General features: G+C 33.6%; 1 protein-coding gene across 1 annotated transcript in view; it reads right to left on the bottom strand.

The window, feature by feature from the left end:
• The window catches only part of LOC134252343 (uncharacterized), a 54,958-nt gene that overhangs the window by 20,532 nt on the left and 16,244 nt on the right, over positions 1-18,182 (bottom strand). Inside the window, exons 17-25 of the mRNA XM_062734787.1 lie at positions 17,489-17,653; positions 16,625-16,827; positions 15,637-15,805; positions 7,728-7,938; positions 6,681-6,803; positions 5,696-5,775; positions 2,803-2,950; positions 2,333-2,594; positions 1,445-1,556 (exon numbers count right to left, since the gene is read on the bottom strand). Of these exons, the coding sequence (XP_062590771.1) occupies positions 1,445-1,556; positions 2,333-2,594; positions 2,803-2,950; positions 5,696-5,775; positions 6,681-6,803; positions 7,728-7,938; positions 15,637-15,805; positions 16,625-16,827; positions 17,489-17,653 (1,473 nt within the window). The remainder of the gene's footprint in view (positions 1-1,444; positions 1,557-2,332; positions 2,595-2,802; positions 2,951-5,695; positions 5,776-6,680; positions 6,804-7,727; positions 7,939-15,636; positions 15,806-16,624; positions 16,828-17,488; positions 17,654-18,182) is intronic.

Below are 18,182 nucleotides of genomic sequence, written 5' to 3'. Positions count from 1 at the left end.
GAAGAGAAGACGTCTCTCACACTATGACCCTCGAGAAATAAATGTCTTGCTAGGTTTGTCACTGACTGTTTACAGAAACACAGCGGGTTGATCAATCCCATAGACTAGCCTATGACGTCGATTATTCCGCTATACATGTATTTCTGTAGACAATAATATTAGCCCGTCAAGGTAGATCAGTCGGTAGAGCGCTCGCCCTGTGGTAGGAAGGTTGTGGGGTTTGAATCTCGGCCGCGACTGACCTAAATTTAACACTTTGAAGTGAAAGTTGCGGGTACATCGAATGAGACCTTAAACTCCGATGTCCGTGTGATGGCAGACGTTGGTAAGATAAAGTTCCTTCATTGCACAATGACATTGAGTGCCGTGTAAAAGGTTAGATTTGAAGCCCTTGAGCGGTATATAGTGACGTATCTGTATGAACGAAAGTTCTCGAATGAGACATAAAACAACATATAAATCATTCAGATACCTTTTGTAGAATTTCTTCCGTTATGTTCACAATGCGGGGGTTTGTTGACTATTCATTCCAAGTTTGTGATAATAAAATATCCCCTCTGTTGATAACTGTTCTTGGCCTCGCCGCAAGCGTAATTGCTTGTCACTTTTCCCAAGTACAACACACAAAGAAAAGTTTGTACCTGGAATCTATAAAAAAATTGATTTAAAAGCATTATGTAGTATTTTTTTAAGTGTGTTTTACTATAAACGTTTTTGGAAAAAATGTATACTAGTATTTGATATATAAAAGTTTTATGAGAGTAGAATGTCTTTATACATAAGATTAAGCCTTTTTTTCTGAATTTATTGATGTGTTAACTCAGCCCTTTGTACTTAAAAACTGAAGAAAAGAGCGAGGCACTTTTATGTTAATGGAATTTTATAAATATAATATAAAACGTCACTTTGACTATTGGTTTGGATTTGGTCATAAACATGCATGGAACATAATACAAATTAATTCGTTTTAGAGTTTGAATCTTTACATTCCTTGGCAGACATATATATATTTGGCATCCTCATCACATGTGAAGACAATTCCATAATTATATCTTAAATCAGATAAATACTGTAAATCACTTTTTATTCGCGAGAACTTTATTTTCGCGTAATTACGCGAGACACTGTGCTCGCGAAAATTTAATTCTCGCATATGATAGTATTCCATAAGATTATATAGAGCAATAACCACATTTCGTGAAAATTTTGTCTCGCTTATCAGGAGTCAATGACTATCTCGCGAAAATAAGGTGTCGCGAAAATCTAGTGATCTACAGTATACTATGATTGATTTATCATAATCTTACCAAGTCCGACATATCTGATGTTTTCCAGGCTATTTTCAAGATTTTAATACTTTAAGTGCCGGTTTTCCTGACACGCAAAATATCAAAATCGTGAAAAAAAGCCAAGAAAAAGTCAGATATTTCGGATTAAATCTTACCTTCCTCCAGCTGTAATCTGCTTCCACTACCCTTGTCTCGATTCCGTCGTATTCCAGTACCCCTCTAGATATTGTTCTTGTATAACTAAAGGTTTTACTCCCAGTCTCACCCCTGGAATATAGTCAGAAACAGCTTTATGGAAAATGTTAAAGAATTTTCTAGAAATCTTAAAATAGTACGACATTTAACTCTGGACACGATATTGTCCAGACTTTTTATTATGATTTCTAACTGTGATATCAAATTTTTTTTATATCACTTGGTGGGATTTCTTAGCAGTATCCCAGAGTCTCAATTTGAACTCACAAACATCTCCTCTTCTAAAGAGATGAAGTCCTCAAATTAAGAATCCCATGGGAGATATTTTCTCCCATACACTGTGAAAAAAATTAATTGTCAGTATCCGTGGGATGAATCCCAGTTGAATAAATTCATGGGAGAAAATATCCCATCTGACATTTTTCTCCCATTGGAGAATGGTGGGAAGTTGGTGGGACTGAAAATCCCACCATTTTCCCATGGGAAAAAAGAGATGTTTGTGAGTTCAACATGACACCATGGAATACTGCTAAAGAATCCCACCAAATGATGTCAATATATTTTGGATATCACAATTAGAAATGGTAGTAAAAGTCTGGACAATGTCGCGTCCAGAGTTAAATATCGTACGGTTTTAATCTTTCAACAATTAAAAGGATTATGTGATAGAAAACCAATTATACTATAATCTCGTAATAAAATGCCTAAAACTTTCCAAAAAATACAGTTCAATACATAAACAATTGCAACAATTCTTGAGAAGAGGTAATTGAATTTCTATATTCAAATGGAGGATCCTCCTGTAAATTAAAGTTAAGTGTACAATCTGTATTTTGATTTATAATTACCTTTTCATTGACTCAATCATTGATTTTGCATCAGGACTCTGCTCGAGTTGGCGAATATCTATAGGATCTGGATCATTTGGTTTCGGTTGTAGGTAGTGCACCATTACTCGGCCTTGTCCATCTATCATGAAAGCGTATGAGAGTTCTCCTTGCTTGAAATTTGTATTATCAGTAAGTAATTCGTCCAAAAGAACATCTGTACACGTGACTCCTACTGTCAACCCGAAATTGTCCACAGGGAGACATAAAGATGTTATTAAAGCTTTGAAAATAAAAAAAAAATTAATGAATTAAATATCATTTTTAAAAGGTCATAATAAAATAAATGATTGAGGCGTCGATTAAAAAAAAACTTAAACGTAAAATTGCAATTCACACCCAGTTTCTGATGATTTTGAACACGATTCACAATTGGTTCAATTTTCTTCCCATACTTTCGAGAAATTGGTATTTTTTTTGATATTGCATACCTGTTTTATTTGATCGTTCATCAACATATGGCAAGGAAAATATGGGATCATTCCCCAGATTAGTGCAGAAGAGATCTTTATAATATGAAGCCATGACAATACGAAGCAATGAATCATTTTTTAAATCATGATCATGATAAATTCCCTCCTGAGAAACACATGGAAAGATAATTAATAATCATAGGGACAAACATATGTTAATACAAAGAGATATAAGACCTACAACTTGATTTGTGAACCCTTTTTGGGGGTTGGGATTGGGTGGTTAGACTATTTGTTAATTACTTTTGAGTATAGAACAAATAATTTTTAAGTCACCTCAGGTGACCCATTGCTATTTGTTTTCGTTCGTCGACGTGCTTCGTCCGTCGTGCGTTAAATTTTGAACATTTTCAACTTCTCTGAAACAGCTGAGCCAATTTCAACCAATTTTGGTGTTTACTGTCTATGTATGAAGGGGAACAAAAACTGAATTTCATGGTCCCTGTCCCCCTGGGGCTCCAGGGGTGGGTCCAAAACCACAAAAAATTCATGCAATCTTTAAAACTCTTCTTCTTTATTCCTTGACAACAAGCAGTCAAACTGTTGGCATAATTGTGATAATCATTGAGCAATTTATCAAAGTAGTGAATTTCATGGACCTTGGGTCAGGGGTTCTGGTGCTAGGGCAGGGCTCTGTTGAATGTATAGTGAAAATGCATTAAATCTTTGAAAGTCTTCTTCTCTGGTCCGGGATATTAAGCCAATAACCTATTATATAATTATGATAAGGAAGGGCGCCTCTTCAGAAATTGTGAATTTCATGGACCTTGGGTCAGGGGTTCTGGTGCTAAAGCGGGGCTCTGTTGAATATATAGTGAAAATGCATTAAATCTTTGAAAGTCTTCTTCTCTGGTCCGGGATATTAAGCCATTAATCCATTATATAATTGTGATGAGGATTGAAGGGCGCAAAATTTTGAATTTCATGAGGGTTCTTGTATTAGAGCAGGGTTCTATCGATTTATATGGTGAAAATGTATTAATTCTTTGAAAATCTTATCCTCTTGATTTCATTTCAATTTTTGCAACCTCTGCGAAGAAAATGATCGGAAATTGATTGTGAACCGACCGACAGACTGCAGCAAAGCAATTTGCCCTTTCTTCTTCGAAGGGGGGCATAATTAATGCTTTAAAAAATCTGTCCTTTGGTATTAATCTAACATGTATGATGAGCAAAGGTGCCTTTCCGGAAATTATGAAATATGTGGCCCAAGGGTCAATGGTTCTTGTGGAGCGGGACACTACTGATTATATAGTGAAAAAGCATATTTCTTTTTTCCTCCGATTTGCTAATGGGTATTAAGTAATCAACGTAATCAAATTGAGCATGCTATGTATATAGTTATGTTCCCCAAACGAAGTTGGGGAACATATTGTTTTTACTCTGTTTCTTCTTCTTATTATTTTTCTTCTTCTTCCTGGGTACTTTTTTGTCCGGGAATAATCTTGTAAACTGTTCATCCGATGTAGGTAAAACCTTTTTAGGGTTAGTAGATGTTATGTAGATTTGCCTAGTCAAGGTCATTTTGCGCGCACGTGCTTGCAAGAGCGCTCACGTGCAACACGTGAAATGACCAATATGATAGATATAGCCGTAATTTTTCTACTTTTTTTATGAAATGCTTTGAAACTGATAATGTGAGGATATATTAGTAGTACAGACATGGTAACATGGTCAAAATAGCGAGATCTCAAGCGCATGCACGTGCGCTTCGCTCTGATTGGCTGAAACTAAAGTCTCAATATCTTTCTTGTTTTTCGACAAAATCCTTTGAAATTTTGAATATCTTCATACATAATGAAGATCTACAGGATGACATATAAGAATTATCATGAAAGCATGCGCATACACGTGTGCTGCAATCTGATTGGCCGAAACTTTAAATGCCTATAACTTTCTTAATTTTCAACAGAACGGGATGACATTTAGAATATGAATAGGTGTAATGGATTCCCACATTATGCTACTATCAAAATTGATTGCAAAGACATGCATGCGCATGCGCAAAATGATTATACTTGAAAAATGGTAACATTTATATTTGTATCATTTTTTTTCTTGATTTTTAGTATATAAAAATATGTTAACCGTGTAGCCAACATTCCATGATCATCTTGTATATGTATGAACGTGCGCGCGCATGCAAAAGTTAAATGACATATATAGTTGATATCATTATAATTTTTTTATTCTTAAATGAAATCCTTCGATACTAAGCAAATAAAAAAAGTATTACAGGAATGAGGCACAAAAAGGGATTTGGGGAGCGTTTGGGGAACATCTGTAACGGTCCCCGTTACAATTAACACTAGTTATAATTTGCAATGGTGTCTCTTTAAAAAATGGCCTCTCGTTTAAAACAGGAACCAATCACATCCGATGTTTGAATGAAGCGTAACGGAGTCAGCCGAGGATTGCTGACTGAATAATATTTGGAATGTATTTGCATGAGTCTCAGGTGACCTATATATAGTTTTCATATAATATATTTTCTCACTGAGTTATTTCCCTTGCATGCCCACCATCTTGATGGTCAACCTGGTAATTTTTCCTCTTTGTCTTACCAAATTAAAGATGTGTAGCAGAAATATTTTGGGAAAATCTTTTTGGAATAAAAATTAAGAAATAAAGGAAGCTCCGACAAATGAATACTTCTCAGAAAAACAATGCTTCCCACCCCACTGTTGCCAGAACAAAATGTTTTAAGTTGGTTAAATAATGAAAGAATATGAGCATGTTGACCCCCAATATGGTGGCCAACAATGAAATAACGTTAATTTGGGCCTACTGAAAACTATCTATAGGGCCCATGGAGGATATAGATAGAAAACATATTCAAACTCAGATTTACCTTAACTGATCCAAATGATCGATCATTCTTGACTTGTTTACTCATATCAGACAGAAGACCTTTTGAATGGTTACTCAAACCTATAAAGATAAAAATAGCTGAGTAATTTAATTTTGGAAAATTTATGATTAAATGAACTATGAGGCTTCACACAGGTGTTGTAGAGCAAACCTTCCCAAGGAATCTTCTCGCTCTGGGGTCAGAACTTCCCCCGGGAGAAGGCGTCATTCTAGCCTGACTATGAGGGAAGCCTCACTTTAATTCATGTTCCTCATGAATATGAATTAATTATATCATAAAAGTGTACATTAGGATTTTGACATCATCTATGCTAGTCATTAATACAAATGAACAGTTAACTAATATATAATTAATATATAAATTATATTAGAGGAAAATGATTTTAAGGGAATGACAACAATAAGCACTGTTGCAAAAATCCTTATCTAATGAAGATCCAAGCCTTTGTGAATCTTTTCCCATTTAATTTGACTGGAGTCAAAATTTTTCGGTCAACGTTTTTCTTTGTTTAGCGTCCCTTTCTGAGAATTCTTTTTTTTTTATCGCAATTACACCATATGCCGATGGAGGGCTGTAAATTAAGACCTATACTCGGCAACCAAGGCCATTTAGAAGTGGGGATCCAATCTTTTGTGTCAGCACCTTCTGCGTCATGGAGACAAAGCAAATAAACTTCTACAAGGTTACAATTTGTAACTTGACTTAAATGCATAATAAACTTTTAATGCTGAAATATTGAAATTAAATTATATATTGATAGAAACAATAATGTTTAAATGAAAATTACGAACAATGATCAATTTTAAGTCAAAACAAATCGTATTGGAGCAAAACACGGACCTATGGGAATAATAGGACTGACTAACCTGTATTTTCAATTAAACAACGAAATTTTATGTTGTCCTATGAATCATAATCATAATATTTTTTATCTTTATTTGATTATTTTTTGTAGTATATTAACCTCGTCCAAATGAATATGTAAGAATCATGACCGAATTATTCCGAGCCTCGTTCTCAGCTTTGATGACATCCACCGGGTCATTTCCTGCATTATCGTCAGCAGCCAAAAACAAAATAACAGAGTCTAAAAAAGAATTATACAAAATAAATGCTATTTATAATACTAGGACCGTAGGAAGCAATTTCAATTGGAGGTGGGGGGGGGGGGGTACAACCATACATGTTCAGTTTGGGGTACTATCAACTCAAATAAAAAACCCTCGACATTAATTAAGCAAAAAATTCATCAGATGTTATTATTGAAGGGGTACAAGCATTTAATAGCTATTATTATTGCCCCCCTAGATTCCCCGGTTCCTATGGCCATGGTCACAAAGCATCCTTTATTTGAAGAGCATGAGGTATGTTCTTCATATGATAGGCCTAACCGTCTTTCAGGGTGGGAGGGGTTGAAAATTAAGAAACTGAGAAAAATTGTTGGCATAATTTTTAAAAGAGGGTATAAAATGACCTAGAATAGGTGAAAAAATGAAGTTATTACAAATACTCAAATGATTCTTAATTTTGGGCAGATTTACAAAATGAAATTAGAGCTTTACTTTTAAAAGTCATATATAGACGGTGTTTCAAAATCTTCTAAAATAGTGATGTTAATATTTATGCATCCACAGATTCAAACTGTATAAATTGATGTGGAAAGGGCTTATGTAGGCTATACCTGCTTCCCAATACGTTTATGCATTATTACATAATAATAAATAATATTTACATAAAAATATATGTTCAAATCAGATTCATATTGTTCAAATTATGACCTAAGTACAAGCCATTTTTCATAACTTTGCAAAAAATAAAATAACTAAAAAAATATATGTATAAACATTTAAGCCCTACTTGTGTCATGATACTGATCCAAGATTATCTGAAACAATTTTGAGATATTATAATTTTTCAAAGCTGTAAATAGTTAATCAGAGTCGCAGGAGTCACCTAATGGTGGGAAATGTAGCATATATACCGGTATAAGTTTAGAAAAAAATCTTCATACCTCTTTCATTCCCAGTTGTTTTCATGGCATTACTATCAAAAAATGAGAAGGCTGTCCGGATTCCCTGGTCGTAATGGGGATGCTTGTCAGTTGTCCATAAATTGGTGAAGCTATTTAGTGCATGTTTGTTTTCAGTTGTTGCCCAGGCTAATTTTGTGCCATTGCACAATGCTGGGGTGCTGACTTTATCACTGAATGCCACTAACCCAATCTGAAGATGGTATTAATAAAAAAATACACCTTTCTCAATCATTGCTTTTGATATTGGTTTCCTTTCATGTTTTTCATTGTTTGTCCGTCTGTCTACTCGTTGTTTACAGTGCAAGAAATGTGAAGATAAAAAACAGTTATCATACTCAAAATCTATTTATACGATATAAGTTGTTAGCAGAGGCAATGCGGACCTTTGCAAACAGTAGTTGGAGCCAATTTCTTACTAATTCTTAAGCCTTTCTTTTAGCTCTACTAGTCAGAGACCAGAAGAGCTTATGCAATAGAAAGGTGTTCGTCGTCTGTCTGTCTGTAAACTTATTAAAAATGTTACTCTTCTTACAGTTTTAGCCAAATTGCATCGGTTTTTGATTCGATGTACGGTGTTGTCAAGATTACTGAAAATGGAAGCTTCTGTAAAATTCCTTATAAACGCTACTCCTCTCCCAGTTTGGACTATAATTTCAATATAACTTGGCACACAAGAAGACTACACTAAGATACCTAATTTAGAGCTCTGGTTTTTGATTTTGATGAATGGTGTTGTCATGCTTACTAAAATAGAAAGTTCTGTTATCTCTCTCTTTTAATAAGGGGGCCGACTGGGCCGGGGTTTTCATTGTGCAATATTTGGCGCATCATAGTAAAATAAAGCGTATTTATTGTTTTAAAGCATTCTTTTCCAGTTTATTTATAAAATTAAACAAAATTAAGAAATAACAGGTTTAAAAATGTAATTACAATTTTATATACATGATTTTAAAAAAAGATTTTGCAACTGATAGTTGGTTGACATCGTTATAGTGTGTTTTTGATAAAATGAAGCTCATAAAGAAAGGGTAATAAAAATGTTATTAAAGAAAAAGTAATAATCATACGATTTAAAACATAGAATTTTGAGAATTTCTCCGTTATTTTCATAATTTTTTCATATATATATATATATATATATTGTAGTACTCTATAAAAACAGGAAAATTCGTTAATTTTTAGTATTTTGAGATGCTCCCTCTGGTAACAAGACAGTAGAGTTTTGTATTTCTTACATATAATGTACAATATAGTATTACTCACCATTAAGCAAAAAAGTCTAGTGTAGTATTTGTATAATTTGCTTTAAAGTGTGAAAAATTGGCACTTTCCTATATAATCCTATAGTAAATGTATCTGTATTTTGAGACAGTCACTTAAAAATACCTGGACGGTAGATTTCCCCAAACTTGGCATGTACACTGAAGCTAATGTAAGTTATATATGGTATAAAAATGAAGATTTTCGCTATTGTAGTTTTAACACAATAAAACCCCAGTCGGCCCCCTTGAAACGCTAATCCTCTTTTGATTTCAATATAACGTTAACTACACTATGATACACAGTTTAGTACATCAGTTTTTGATTTCGAAGAACGTTGTAACGCTACTCCTCTCGGAGTTTTGGTTTGATTTCAATATAACTTGGCACACAAGAAGACCACACTACACTGTACATAATTTAGAGCATCGGTTTTTGATTATGATGAACGGTGTTGTCACGTTTACTGAAAATAGAAATGTCTGTGAAATTCCTTTATTTAAAACGCTATTCCTCATATAGTTTTGGCATGAGTTTAATATAACTTGGCACACAAATAGACTAAACTATGATACATTTTGAGTTTTGATCTAATAACCAGTTCATCTATGTTCCTATGTTTACTATATGTCATTATGGAACCATAAGAGTTGTTGTAAATATGTCTGCATATTCATCCTGATAAATATAATTCAGACCTTCATGCCTTTATGCATGGGTCAAACTTCGTGACTATTTCATTGAACCGGTAAATAGAATTTTTTTCATTTGTAGATTCGGTTTGGTTCAACTAAAGATTGTTTACATACTCTTTCCAAATAGTTTTAAATCATGATTCAGGTTCCTGAGACGTCCATGTATTTTTCTGTAATCAGGCCCTTGAAGATTGGTTGTTTAGATGCTTTTAATTCCTTTGAGATTTGTTGGGACGACATTTGAACATTTCCCCATTGTTCCGAATTTAGACGTGCTCGGCACATTTTTTGCCATTAAGCAGTGGGGGATCTTTTATGAGCCAGCATCTTCTGCAACACTGTGTTATGCTTTACGGTTCCTTTTGAAAGACCGTATTCAACGTTCCTCATTGGGATTTGAACCTGCAACCTTTAATCAGCTACTTACATCTTAACTCCAAAGCAAAATGCTCCAGAACCACTGCAAATCTCATGGCCCTCAAAAAAGTACATTGATTGTCTATATAAGCACCAGAGGCTGAGGGAAGGTTTGAAAAAATATTACTCGGATGTCCGGTCTTTGCGTATTTGAAAAACTTGTCTTTTTTATTCGATTTATATAAATGTACTCTGGCATGAGATATTTCACAATTCATATGTAACAGTTTTAAATTAATAAATCATGAATTTTGCTTTTAAACTGCATATGTATGATACAGTGTACTTAGCATTTTGTTCACAAACCGCTTTCTTTTGTACTTTTCTTATTCATAAAGGTAATTTTCCATTAAATTTAGAATGTATTTTCAAAGCTGCTGTCAGAAAATAAAATTGTTTACCTACCTACCGACCCAACTTGAAAATTTAGGGTCGGGTTAGGGGAAACAAAGATATTTTTAATTCCGGCCTTATATTACATTCTCTAATTTTCTTTCTTCATTATTGTCGATTCATCAATCTTTATTATGAATTTAGCGCTTTTCAGAACTGTTGTTAAGACGTAAAAGCCGTTTCTGAAGTTGGAAATAAACATTGCGAGGGGGAAAATGACAAATTAATTTTAAACGAACACTTGTATTTTTTGCGTTAATTTTACAGGATACATGTAGTTGTTTTATTAAATTGGTCAAAACAATAAACATTTTGGCGTTCCTAGAGTAATGAAAATGTATATAGTTCTTACTGTGTATTCTACCGCGCGGTGACAAGGTTATAGACATTATAGACATTTGAACGTCGTGAATTTCTAAAGGATTTTATAAAGAAAATTACACTGAATTTAAATATAATTTAATGTATCGTTTGTGTTGTTATCTTGGTTACTATAAAGTTTCTGTGAAATTCCTTTGAAATGCTACTCCTCCTACAAATTTGGTCTGATTTCAATAGGCTTATAACCAGACAAACAGACAAACAAGTAGACAACATTAAGGTATATAATTTACTGCACCGGTTTTTGATTTCCATGAATCTTGTTGCCATGGAGACTAAAAATAGAAATTTCTTTTGAAATTCTTTTAAAACTCTTCTTCTGATTTCAATAAAACTTGGCACACACGAGTAGATTTTACAAAGGTACATTATTTAGTGCATTGGTTTTTGTTTTCAATGAACGGTGTTATCATGGTTTCTAAAAAAAGAAATTTCTTTGAAATATTTTCAAAACACTACTTCTCCTACAGCTTTGGTTTTACAGAAATCAAAATAAGCATATGAATGGACTACACTATGGTTTACTCCTACAAGTAAGAGCCTCGGTTAACGTCCCTACGCTCCTTATATACCTCGGACTCTTACATCCGAAGGCCATTTTCTAACGAGCTCGTTCCGCCTGAGATTTTGGGCGGAACGTATTATGCGTGAAATAAACTGTTAACAAGTAATTTTCAGGTACCTACGTGTTTGCATGGGGTATGAAAGTCACAAGAAATAATAAAATCCAATTTATTCAGTGTGCATCATTGTTAATTAATGAAAATTGTCATTATTCCAATTTGTCACCAGAAGTACTTTCGATTTGACTTCACATTAATTTTGCGGATTGCTTGTCAGAAAACGAAATTTTCGTTGCATTACACTAGTTTCGTTTCGTCAGATTTTCTGAATTCCATTTCCGAATTTTAAACAGACGACTTGTTTCAATTTCTGCTTCGATTTAAAAAATAATGGATTTATTGCTAATACGAGAGGTTAACAGTGTTTTATGCGTAAGTTTATTCGTAAATATTGAATATTTTATTATTTCGTACCATTCGTTAATATACAAAGCCTCATTTCTTAATAAAATAATTTATTTCCACTTGGAGTTTCAGCGGCGAGAATTTTTACAATGGATGCTAGAGGTTACGCGGCGCCAAGTCAAAAGTATCTCGCCGTGAACCTCTAGCATGCTGGAGTACACTATGGTTCATAATTCTATTTATTACTGCCTTTTCTGTTGTCATACGTAGACCAGTAGAGCTACAGTCCCATCAGAGACTTTTTGTTATACTGAATTTGACAACGGAATGTCCCGTCTATCTGATCGACATATAGGGCTCACGGCGGATGTGACAGGTCGAAAAAGGATTCTGACTACTCCTAGGCACCTGATCCGACCTCTGGGATTTCCTGGGGTCCTTGTTCATGCCCTTTTTGCAGATTTATGTTGCCTTACTAATTTTTAAGATCGATTACTGTTCGTTATCTTTGCCCTTTTCTTTCTGGAGAAGTCGAAAATGTTAAAGTTCACAGACGTAAAACAGACGGGACAGACAAATTTAGTTAAGGTTTCGTCAAAAGTCAAAATGTCCAAAAATTTATTTTTACAACAGCTCCAAAACTGTGGTTTATAAAGTTAAAACTTTTACAGTTTTTAATTACATGTATATCATTGATTAACAGATAAAAAGTATCATTTGATCACAAATACTTTGAAAAATATATTTATTGAGAAAAAGTAATTTTAAAAAATGTATATATTTTTAAAAAATACATGTACACCTAATTAATTCCGTACTTTTAGTGAAAGCCATCATTGCAGAAACAGTATACATGTATGTTTATCAATGAAGGGCAAGTTGGACTTAGATAGCCTCTTGAAAGTTGTTTTCCCAGTTTATTTTTTCCGAATGGTAAGATTTGAAACCGAAAGTACATTGCAAATGGCGGATTTTATAGGGGTCTTGTCTTTATACATGTCATGCTTTCAAAAGCAGCCTTTCAGAGACCATTCACGTCCAACTTACCCTTCGTTTATAAACATAAATTATTTCTGCAATGATGGTTTTCACTTAAAGCTATATATGCCGTATTAGTGTTTTATTTTAAAAGTAATAAATATATGTGGTGAATCATCAAGTTATATAAGTTATATACTTTCTGCAAATAAGACAATTCCACTCCATCACTTTTAAAAGTTATGAAATATTATTTGGTAAAAATTATTTTCTCTCCGTGTCGGATAAAAAACCACCTCTTATTGAAATATTCATGATCACGTTGTCTCGCATGTTTACAGCAAACAATGGTCCAATCTCGTGAATGAACCGAAAAGCATGATGGTCTACTACGTTTTTACTACAAAAACGTGAGTTAGGGATTGTCAATATTGAGAGCACCTCAGAAGTGTGGAAACCATGTTGTGCCAAAATGAAATAGCTAATACAAAATAAACGATATAATTTGATCAATCAAAATGGTTATTAGATACATTCGATTCTGCATTTCTTAATGGTTCAAAACAACAAAAAGTATTCCACAGAATAACATGTATAAATCTGCACAATATACCGAATGCCAAAACCAGAATACTACTAAATAATATAATTATATTCTTTACATATGAACCACAGTATTTCTGATCCCTTGAAAATAATATAAAAAATCTTGCAAGTACTAAGGTTATCAGCATTGGCTCGGGCTAATTCGAAAGTGAAATTTGGAGTTTGGCAGTAAATTGTAGTGAATGAATAAAATTTAGCAGTGAACGATATTGGAACCTATCTTACTTCGAGCTAGTTGATCTTTATTCTAACTGTTCTATCCCCCCACCCACTTTTAAAAAACGATGCTACCTACCTGAATTAATATTTCTTAATGGTGTTCATCGAAATGCTTGGTTGTGCCCTCAAACTGGAATAGTTTTTAGAGGCCTGGAATTCCTTGACCAATTTTATTTTATTAGCCCAACTATATTTCTAAGAAGGCAAGATGTATGGTATGTAAGTTTCATCTAAATATGTTATGTAGTTCATATTAAAAAAACCCAAAGGGATAATTAAGGAATCACTGTCTAGTTTTGAGAGTATGCCAGGGCATCAACAATAGTGGGAAACATGGGATAATTTGCATAACGGGCGAAGCCCGTTATGCTAAAATTATCCCATGTTTCCCACTATTGTTGATGTCCCTGGCATACTCTCATAACTAGACAGTGATTCCTTATATTTCCATTTCATTGTGAAATAAAATTGTAGACTTAGACATTAAAATGTAGACTAATAATTTTAAATTACACGAGGACTTCCATGCCAATTTCCATAGCCCTCTCTCACTGACATTAACCACAAAGGCAGCCGCACGAGATTTTCATGCATATTTGGCATCCTTAGCGTCAGACACAGAGACAGATGCGCACGAGATTTGCATGCATGTTAGGCCTCCCTAGCTCCCGACCTTTCGACCTGCCTAATTTACATTCCGGCAGGTTTATCAAAAATTATCTCCGCTAAGTTTCAAAGAGTTATCACAGAGACAAAAATAAGAAATGGAAATATTTGACGATATCCCATTCAGGGTGTAAATATAGCATTTTAAATTACTTTCCATACATTGTACTTGACATAAAATATTTTTTGCGCATAATGCGCTCCATACTGAAGATCCGTAAATGTTCACCCAACCGAAAATGTCCACTAGCAGTACAGCACGGGGAATCTCTAAACAAACGGACCTGTACAATGGAGTGGGGAAAACTTAAATTTTCATCATTGTTAATCATTTGTATGCAAATATGAGCATGGGATTAGTAGATAATAATGTACATAATGCATCAAGTCTTTCTGAGAGCGATTTAAAAAACTAGCCTTTTTGAAAAAACACGTAGTATTTTATGTAGTAACCCATAAATGCATTAAATGCAACTCATTGAGCTGATTGGTCTATTTGTGTCCCTTACTGAACAGACGTCACAAAAATATTTTCCTAGACCTGATGATTCTCGCGATGCTTTTCCCGCGCACATGCGCAGATCCAGGATAAACGTCAGTCCTTTATAAATATGCATGAGAATATCGTGTTCTTTTCCTGACAAGTACTTTGTTAATACCGAATAAAATTTCGTCGAATTTGCAAGAATGCTTCATTTTTGGTAGCTTATCATACTCCAGAAATTTTTGTTCGGTTTCACCTGTGCAAAAATACTGTTTAACACGGCATACATATCTTTAAAGTACCCGGTACAGAATTAAGCTGGTGCATTTTATTTTAAATATGAAAATTTCTTCATACATTTTTTTCTAAAAAAAATTATTTTTTAAAATATTTGTTTTGAAGTGATACTTTCTATCTATTTATCAATGATATAATTTTAAACTGTACAAGTTCTACTTTACACCTCAGAATGATTTGTAGCTACATTGTATTGTAAAATCAAATTTTTGAACATATTGACCTTTGACGAAACCTTAGGAAAAATTTACTTGAGCCTCTGACATTAAAAGAAAAATGGGCCAAAATCGAAATAATCACACAAAAGCAATCAAATATACGTTTTACGTAACTCTGGACTGTAAATTTGACATTTAGCTCTTTCCTTTAAATACGCTAATTAATGCTTCATATGAACAACTTTCCGAATCTCCTAACAGTATCCATTTGTAAAACCCCAGATACAGATGTATATTTCTTATGCTGGTGTGATAGGTTTTAATCTTTTACTAAAACCTATATAATGAAGAGGGATGTAACTTTACCCTATCATTGGGACTCAAGGTATTGATAACGTTCTGCACAGCCTCGCGTGCCACAAATAACAGTGAGTGAGCATTGTAGTTACTACGTTTTGTTCCAGTAACTTCCGAGACGTCAACTGCGACAACCACATCTTTTGGTTTGTTTGTCACCGAAGCTACGTAATAATGCCTGAAAAATAAACAGATTTTAATTCTTGATATATATTTATATATTCAAACAATATTTATAAATGGGATTATTCACAATCGAGTGCATGGCTTAATTTAACTCCTCGCAACAAAGTAAAGGGGGTATGGTAACGCGCTTGTTTGTTTGTGTGTGTGGGAGGGGGGGGGTAGTTTGTTCGGAAGTGACGTAATTTGCATCGAGATCGATGTAGAATGCTGCCTTGATTCATAGATACACTCTATGCTCCTTTCCGTGGGTATGCTCCGCTTTGTTGTGCCCTTGTTGATTTACTACCGATGATGCAAGTTAATGCTTACTGAGCAATTCATGTTGTTCTTGTGGTGCTTAGTGTAGGAAAATCCAAACCAAATTAAGTTAATCTAGTTTATCTTAACCTGCAAGATATAACCGTTACGAGTTTTGTTTTCAAACTTATTGAAACTTATGGTAAGAGTTAACAAGTGTTTAACCGATCCTGTTTGGAAGCAATTAAATTTTAATATAATATGTTGAATTGAGTTTTAATATACCCGCAATATCTAAACAAAGTTTAGTAATATTGATATCTTGGTTCGTCTGTCACTACATGTATCTTCTTCCCTACACGACTCACACTCATACGTTTCAAGCAGTAGTCCCATCTCATCTTTAAGAGTATGATTAGTATTGCCGTGAAAATGTGATTTTTTAAAGTTTTCTTGTTCACCCTGCAATTGGGGTAAAGGCTAGAAAAGATTTTTTTAAAAATATATAATTGTCTTAAGCGCAAAAAAAAACATTATATGAATATCCATACTGAAGAAATGCACTTAGACTCACTTAAATCTCGGATCGTATGAGTCACATTTCTTGCTCTGAGAATGTGCGGGGTAGATAAGGAAGGTCCCGTCACTTCCAGCAAAGTACTGCCAAAGCATATTAGGATTCAAGCTGTAATTCTCTCCCATTTTGGTTTTAATTCCTTCGCTTGGAAATTGGTTTGATGTTAAGGATTTTGATATACAGGCCTCGTTCTCCAAAATCTGTATTATAACATTAACAAATTTGAATCGTATTTAAACATTGTTATAACAAATTCAACAATTTCAGTTTAAAAAATGATCGCAAATTTAAAAATTGACCCTGTTTGTGTGTATCGAATGAGATGGGAGGCTTGAACACCACATGCAGGTGAAAGTCGAATATAACTATATTACTACAGATAAAGAAATTTGGCGATTGAAAAGCTGAATTCATACTTTTTTGTGATACAGCTCGGACATTATTTGTAAAACATGCAGATATGAAACATATATGGCAGGATAGTTTTTATTTTAAGTTCACTTTCGAGTCGACAAATGAATAAATAAGGGCACAGCAAAAGGTTTTCTTCACCTGAAGTCTAAGAGAAAAATAAATCAATCTTTATGCATATGGGGATAAAAATCAATTCTGGAAATAAGGAACACAATAAGTTCCCATTGGATTTCTAACACATTGTTGAAAGCCTTGGTCTCCAAAAATTCCAGTTATTGTCAATAAGGAACTTCAGCATCTTGTCAATAACATCAAAATACTTGTATGAAGAATCAAAATAATTAACCAAGTAATTTTTATAGACGACCAAACATAAAATATGAAAATTTGCGAGTTCCAATTTTTAAGGAATCAGTTCTGTATGATATTCTCCTAAAAGAAACTCACCTTTGTTCTGAACTTTGGATTGTAAATTCCGCCCACTTTGCAACATTCTGGAAAAACTCCAGTATCAGTATGAGCAAAATTACGGTATTCTTCTGCTATAACCTGTTTTAGTTCTTTAAGTTGGTCTGTTAAGATTTTAAATGTTTCTTTTAGTTTTTCGGCCATCTAGTGAAAAAAGAATGACAATTTTGTGTTTCAAGTACAGATTCATACAATGAAAGTAAAAACAAATAAATAAATTTTCAACGTTTGAAATTCAGATGCATGAAGATAAATATTTGAATATTGAATGCAGATAATTACTGTATATTTAAAATGTCATTTATATATATATATATAAATTAATTCACTTAATGAATATCTAGATTCCGATATGTATATAATGAGTTTTGTGGTTTAGCGGTAAACATTTCATTTTTTAGATAAAATGTGTTTGCCTCAAAGAGATTAATCCCTATACATGTACAAATATTTATAAAAGAATTATTCAAGAGGAGAAAAAATTATGAAGAATCTATTTCGAGTCAATATGATGCATTCTAAATAGCAAAATTTGATATAATATGGTATGAACATGTATAATGTCACCATGTAATAATGATTGTTTCAATTTTAATCTAGATTTCCAATGATCTGGTCTTGGTTTATAGGTGTAAAACACTTTCCATTACTTTTTATACTCTCCAAATGATAG

Source organism: Saccostrea cucullata, unplaced genomic scaffold (assembly GCF_032062105.1).
Source record: "Saccostrea cucullata isolate Sc308-1 unplaced genomic scaffold, CSIRO_AGI_Scuc_v1 ctg69, whole genome shotgun sequence".
Lineage (NCBI taxonomy): Eukaryota > Metazoa > Mollusca > Bivalvia > Ostreida > Ostreidae > Saccostrea > Saccostrea cuccullata.
This window is presented reverse-complemented; position numbering and strand designations above follow the sequence as displayed.